General features: G+C 28.9%; 1 protein-coding gene across 1 annotated transcript; it reads right to left on the minus strand.

The window, feature by feature from the left end:
* Nucleotides 1-5,214: 5,214 nt before the first annotated feature.
* Nucleotides 5,215-6,004, minus strand: LOC107908224 (precursor of CEP9). Its single transcript, XM_016835462.2, has one exon. The coding sequence runs from the start codon at nucleotides 5,952-5,954 to the stop codon at nucleotides 5,448-5,450; it is 507 nt and encodes a 168-aa protein (XP_016690951.1). The 5' UTR covers nucleotides 5,955-6,004; the 3' UTR covers nucleotides 5,215-5,447.
* Nucleotides 6,005-7,519: the final 1,515 nt, after the last annotated feature.

Genomic DNA, 7,519 nt, shown 5'->3' on the forward strand with positions numbered 1-7,519 from the left:
CAGGGGTTGTGGGTCGAAAAGCGTCTATATATCCTTCCAAGGACCTGAAAACATGGTGCAAAGGACTTGGGATGGCTACATTAATGCTCTTCCCATCACCCTCACCATGACCGAATAAATTGCCATGCCCTAACCTTGTCTTCAGTTCCAAGCTCCTTCCCTCAGTAAAGAGAAGTGTTTCATGGGACAAAACAAGTATCATTAATAGGAAAAACAAGCAATTGCATCTCAAATTGGCCATGGCTAGCTACAATGGTGATGTTATGAAAGGAAGTATTAATGGTTTATAGCTCTAGTCTTTTGAAGCTATAGTTGGTTTCAATGCGTGAGCTCTATTTATAGAGAATAAAAGGTTAGGGAAAAGGGTAAAAATGATTATGGGAAGAAAGAGAGAGAGTGGGAGAAGTGTGCGGTCATGTGGCTTGTTAGGGTTCCAATGGAAATGGCATCTTTTTTTAGAATTAATGTCCCAAGTATACAGGAAGATTCAATGGTCTAAAGTTGATGAAAATATGCATGTATTGAGCAGTCCAATTAAAACAGAAATGGTTTCGCCACTTTGTATTTTTGGTCAAATTCTACCCTCATTTATGTTGTTAGTACTTTTTATTAAAAATGGTCATCCAATCATACCAATTTCAGGAGCAAATTGAAACATACCTAAAGTTATAAATTTAATTAACATTTTTGTTAAATATAAACATACAACATTTTTTTGGATTCAAATTATAATTTTCATCATTTATCGGGGAAATTTTCGACAAAGACTTGTAATATTCGAATGTCTTACTGCTCCTTTCTTTCCAAGAGGCCAGACAAAATACCCGACTTTCATGGCCTCTGAAATAGCACTAAACTGACCACTAAACGATAATCATTGTCTAATTAGTTTTTTTCCTTCCAACTCCATCAAAATAATGTTTTAAACATAACAATGCTTAACTATTAAAATAATAATCAATGTCTCAACTACCATTTCTGTTGCCCACGAATTTTTATATTGATATAAATATACTATTTAAATCTAATTTTAAGTTGAGTTTGTTTTACTGAAAATGATTTTCGAAAAATAATTTTTTTAAAACGACTTACTTTTTTTTAAAAACTAATATTTTTTAGTGTTTGAATGAATCTGTGTAGAATATTTTCTGTTATTTGGAGATTTCCTCAAAATATTTCATAAAAACTGTTTTCAACGAAACAAACATACATTTATATTTTATATTGTTCTTTGTAAAACAAACATAACATAAATATATAATTTGTTATAAAATATTATAGTGCAATATTTTCCTTTTAACAACCGAAATTTACTTTATAATAAGAAAATATTTTGTAATAATCAATGTCATATATAACATTAATAATAAATAATGCTTAATTAAAACTTAATTTAAATTACATATATGAGAGTATATATTGACACGTTAGAGTTGTAAGGGATAAATGAAGCTAAGCATTATTTAAACAAATACTTATATTTATGTAATTAAAATATTTACATTTTTATACTAGGTTAAAATATGTCATAAGTCCGTATACTCTTCATAAATTTAAAATTTAGTCTATATACTTTTATTTTTGGGTTAGTCCTACTCTTTTAGATATCAAAATTCAGGTTCAGCTGTTAGTATCATTAAAAATATTTTGTAAAACTTATGTTTATTATAACGTCATTTTTTAGTTACATGAATACCGATTATTATTTTTATTTAAAAGTGGTATCAAAAGAATTGGCAAAAAAATATAATAATGTTAACAATTGGACTTGATTTTCAAATCTGAAAAGTATAGGAATTAAATTCTTTAAAATAAAAGTACATGGACTGAATTCCAAACTTGCGAAGAATATATAGACTTATGGCATATTTTAACTTTTCTACTACAAAATTTTATTATTAATATATTTATAATTGTAATAAATATTTGTTTTTAAAATATTAATATTGAATATTTTCAATAATATATTAAGAATATTTAAAATTATTATTAAAATAAAATTAAAATATTAAATAATTTATTAAAATAATAAATTATATTAACAATTTATTATATGATTAGATATAGATAATTAAATATGTATGTTTATTAATATTGAAAATTTTAATATTTTATTAATTTTTAAATATTTTAAAAATATTTATTATTATAATAATATTAAGCTTGACTTATAATTTTTATATAAAAATAAAATCACCCACAAATGAGCTCTTTTTTTGAAAAATGACTTGCGCTTTTTGAAAGGCTAAATCATTTTACAGAAAAAAGGGTTTATTTTTTGTTGACGTGTAAGTTATTTTCCGTTGATCAGACTGTTTTCCATAAAAAAAATATAGGAAAATACAAAAAATATTTTTTGGAAGCTATTTTCAATAAAACAAAAAAAACCTTATTTGAATAAGATGATATTCTAGTGAAATCCTCCTAACAATGATAAACTTAAGATGTGAAATCAATCCAATATTCGAAGAATGCTGTCTAGACACTTTAATTTATTAATATTAGATCTTGTACTTAAACTTGAACAGCTCTTTCTCCTACCCCATATATATATATATGTAACTACAGGTGGAGTTCAAGAGTTGCCATTTTATTTGGTTGTTTTTGACCCTAGTCCTTTTGTTATTTTGCTTAGACAAAATTGATCAAGTTGACAATAAGAAAATAAGAAAACACGTGATGATATATAATTTTTTATACGCAATTTGATCAATTTTATAACATTAATGTTAATTTGTTGGGGGGGGGGGGGAAACGTGACTTCAACTCTCTTTCTCCCCCTTCAGCTTTTCTCACACTATATTACAAAATTCGAAAATTTAATACCATTAATTTAAATCTTAACTCAATTAAATAATAATCATCTAAATTCTTTTAATTTAAATTGACTCAGATTCAAAAACTTTAGTCATGACCTCCAAATAATAAATTAATTCTATCCAGATTAACACAATAAAAGTGAAGTAAGACACCATTAGCCGGCTGGTGGATTCTTTGGCGGCCCTGAACCCTATGAAGTTACTGCTAAAAACACTAAAGGAGTCTCACATGGAGAAGTTCTTGACCGTCGATTAAAGGTTTTTTTTTTGGCCTTCATCCCCTTACTGGCAGGGACAGGGCCCGTGAGGTTCCATTGATCTTCTGACAAAATAATAAAAAAAAAACCGACTTATGAGACGGCCGAAAGGTCGAAAAGGGTGAAGGGCGATAACATTAAAACCGATGTTTTTGCTGAAATATGGACGAATCTATGCAAACTAACGGTTATCATACAAAGATTCCATTGCGAATATTCTTCCCTTTAAAATGCTTTTGCGGCGGCCCCTCTTTCGATTTCCAACTACTAAACTAAAACTAAAACTAAATTACTTTGGGCAGCTGTTTACGCATGCAAATAGATAAGTTTGTTTAGATTTCAAAATGATTTATTTTTGAGGCTCATGATTATTTTTTTAAAGTGTAACATAGCATAGCACTACACAAAACACTTGTTTGTATTTTAAAATTTCTATATTTCTATATTTGAATTTTTAAAGTGTTATAAATATTTTAAAATACATGATGAATGAAGTTTTGGTTAGGTTGGTAATTGTTGAGGCCTTGTGATTTGAGCCGCTAGACTTGAGTCAGATTTAAAATATTAAGCTATAACTTTAAAAAAGTTAATATTAATATTCAATACATGCTAATAATTTGGATTATAAACACTTTCGACATATTCTTGTAATTTGGATTCTAAACGGGTTAGATGAGATAGGAAAGAGTCTCTCCTACCTTAACTAGTGGTTGAGGGTTTGATCCTCACCTTGGGTATGAAGCAACTTTAAAACTTGTGACCAATGTTTATCCCCTTAACGAGTCTATAGAACACGGATGATTAATAGCTGGGCTCGCTCTGGTGAATACATTAGGAAACAAAAAAAAGAAAAAGAAAAAGAAAAAAACTATCATATTTACCACCCCTTAACCATGTGATCAGGGGCTTGGTCCTCACTCATAGAAACGAAACAAATTTCATAGCCAACCGTTTATATATTTAGAATGCACCCATGACAAAGGATTAATCAGAACTACTGACGACGAATACCCTACTTAAAAAGGAAAAAAAGCTATATAATTCAAAGTTTGTAATTATATTTTCTTCATCTTCCTTGTTACTAATTAAGTCATAGTTAAATTCTAGATTATTATTTATAATTGTTATTTTTATATTATACGCATTAGTCCTCGTTTTATTTTTTTTTTATAATCAAGATAATTTTTACGTCTGTTTTATGGTTAATGAAAATTAATCTTTTTAGAGTTATAGATTACTTCTTTTAACACTATCATCTCTAAAATAATGTGCTTTAATTTATAAATAAAACAATATTATTTAATATAAGTATATTAAAATGTAGTGCCTGGAATTTTTTTTCTAAAAACAAGTCTTGTAAAAGAATTGGAAGAAATAGGATCGATTCGACAATCAAGTATGAAGGTAGGCTTTAAATTTTTTATTTTCTGGTTTAGGCATGTACTTTATAGTCTTCGATTCCAAAAGTTATGCTCTCTTTATTCCTTTAGGGTTCATATATACTTTTACTAAAATATATTTAAAAGGTGATCTTTTTACTTATTTAATAAAAAAAATTAATCAAAAAAGAGATTAATTTTTTTTAAAATTTATAGTTGCCCTTGCAACAATATTATCTCTGATCTTTGAATTTATATTCTCTAACAAGTGCAATATATTTTACCACTACCTATTAAAATTAATGTAGTAAATATATTTTTTGAAAATTAATAATTAAAAATCTGTATTTTTACTTTTATCATTTTTTTAATGGGACATATTGGCTAGAATTAGGTGTGCACTAATTTTGGGCACTGTTTGATTGATTTGTAAATATTCCAATCTCATTATAATAAAGAAAAAGAAAGGTTGAATTGGCCCTTATTCCATGTCCAGGGGACCCTTTTCATCTTCATTCCTTAATAGTATTTAATTCCCAACAATTAGCTTTCATACTCTCTTTTTTTGGTTTTTAGTCAATAATTTTTTAGGATTTCTTGCCTCAAATGGAAAAGCTTTATCTATACTTTATTTGATGGTCTCTATCATACGCAGGACCAATGGAGTAAGAGTGATTTTAATATTAGAATGTATTTATTTATGTTTTTAATACAATGTTTATTTCTATTTATAATTTATCTCTAATTTTTAAATCGGAAGAAAAACATGGTTAAACACACTTCAATCTACGTTCTTGTTGTTGCAATAACAAGGATGCTAACTTGATTAAGACACAATCAATCATGGAGAAAATAGTTGAAGGAAGACAATACGTAGATGTACATGGTGATATACATAAACACATAGATAACTAAATCAAACTATAGCTAGTTACAAGCATCATACGAGTTTGCTTTTCAGTCCACATCAAATCCCACGTTTACATGCATGTTTATGCATTTGGTTCAGAATGTTGGTTCGGATAAGCATGACCAACTCCAGGGCTGTGCCCTGCAATTGAATGCTTACCGTTGCCCTGCTTGCTAATGCTTGATGGTTTCTTTTCAACGTCTTCATCATTATCTTCCAAAGAATGTCCAGCACCAGGGCTGTTCCCTGGTGTGGTGTGTCGAAAACCATCTTCATCTCTTGCAATTGACTGCTTGCCATTGCCCTGCAGGCTAAAGCTACCTGGTTTTCGTTCAGCAATATCTTCATCATCTTCTGGAAAAGAATGTCCAACACCAGGGCTGTTCCCTGGTGTAGTGGGTCGAAAATCCTCTTTGTAGCCTTCAACTGAGTCACCAAAATCTGAGGTTTCAGTTGGTGGAGGGGGTGGGAATACTTGCTTTGGATCATCTTTGCTCACTGATTTTAGCAGTCTTCCCTCCACTGAGAGAAATAAATGACAGGCAATTAGAAGAAAGACAGCAAATGTATGCATGGGTCTGAATTCCATAAGTAGGAAATCAATAAACTTGAATGTCTCTTTGAAAACAGTAAGTATGAGAAAGCTAGGAAAGAATGAAGTGAGTTCTCTGGTCTCAGTCCCCTGGTATTTATAATGCGGGGATGAATTAGCTACAGCCCTTTAAAAAAATCAGTTCCTGGTGTAGCATCAATTGCAATAATGGATGATTTGAACTTATTTTAAAATTCATCTTTTGTCAATAATTTTTTTATTCAAAGATGAGGAAAAGAAATTGTATTTGATATCTTGAAGATTAATATATGCATGAGATCTCATGTTTGAGTCTAATTTTATGTAAACGTGCAAGTTCTCTTCCAAATTTATTTTGATTAGTTAGCTATTTAATTAAAGTTAAATTAATTGTTTATTTTAATACTTTTAATGATGTTATACTGAATTAATTATTCATTTTAGTGCTTTGAATGATTTATTGCATTCAACCTGATGTAAATTGAAATATATATGTATATATATATCTAAGTATTGTTGTGTGGCAAGTATTCTTTTTATGTCCAACCAAATAATTTTCCTCATTTGAAGACAATATCTTCCTATATTTGGTTTGCATATCTTTTAGATGTTCTTTTAAATGCCCCGCTTGTTTAGCTCTTTGTATAATTTTTTTCGCATAGTATAATAAGAAGTTAAGAACATTTAGTATGAAATTCAAAATGTGTATTTAATATGTGTGTTTATCTTTGTATAATTTTTTTTTATAAAAAAAACTGGTATTTGGAGGACCATACATTACCAACATTTAGTTCTAAACATGGGTTAGACACATGGTGATAGCAAGTACTTTGAAAAATGAGAACTAGAATAAGCAATGGCTTTTCCCCTTGGAAGCCAAACCACTTTGTCTTTCGAATTGGGGGCGATGGTCATTAAACTAACTATAAATATGACAAAGGCAAGCGCACCTATTGAACAATAGTATAGCTATAGTGAGTAGAGAATATCGTATCTACGAGGACTAAAAGTATTAGTAATTACCACTTTTCTATTATTTAGCCGACAATTTGGAGTGATGTGTTTTAGTCCAAATTTACTAAACTAATTTAACTAAGAACGCAATAAGAATGAATCAAGGAAATAATCAAATATTAACCAATGAGATAGACAATACCCCGGAAAGAATCCACCTAGACTTCACCTATTATTATAATAAATCTGAATTAAACAATTTATTCACTTGTATTTTAATCCGTAGAAACCCTTAAATTATGTTAACATCTCTTTTGTGAGTAAGAACAACTGACTATATGTTGATTAATTGAAATCTCTTTCTAATTAAAACCCTTATCATCGTATTAACTCGATCTATAGATTCATTTATGACATTTGATTCTAATCCGATAGATTTATGTCGTCTTATTTCTAGGATTGCATGCAACTCCACTCAATTATGCTAGATTTACTATTAAACATGGACTTTTGCTCCACTGAATTAAGCACATTAAACATGAATTAATATCCCAAAATATTAAAACAAGAAATAAGCATATATAATTGAAAACAAGAATCAAGTATTTATTACGTAAAAACAAACATTA

The sequence above is a fragment of the Gossypium hirsutum genome, chromosome D03, assembly GCF_007990345.1.
Source record: "Gossypium hirsutum isolate 1008001.06 chromosome D03, Gossypium_hirsutum_v2.1, whole genome shotgun sequence".
Classification (NCBI taxonomy): Eukaryota; Viridiplantae; Streptophyta; class Magnoliopsida; order Malvales; family Malvaceae; genus Gossypium; species Gossypium hirsutum.

What these genes read in the sequence shown, in the direction of transcription:
- LOC107908224 (XM_016835462.2), bottom strand. Translation starts at nt 5,954, where the DNA reads ATGGAATTCAGACCCATGCATACATTTGCTGTCTTTCTTCTAATTGCC.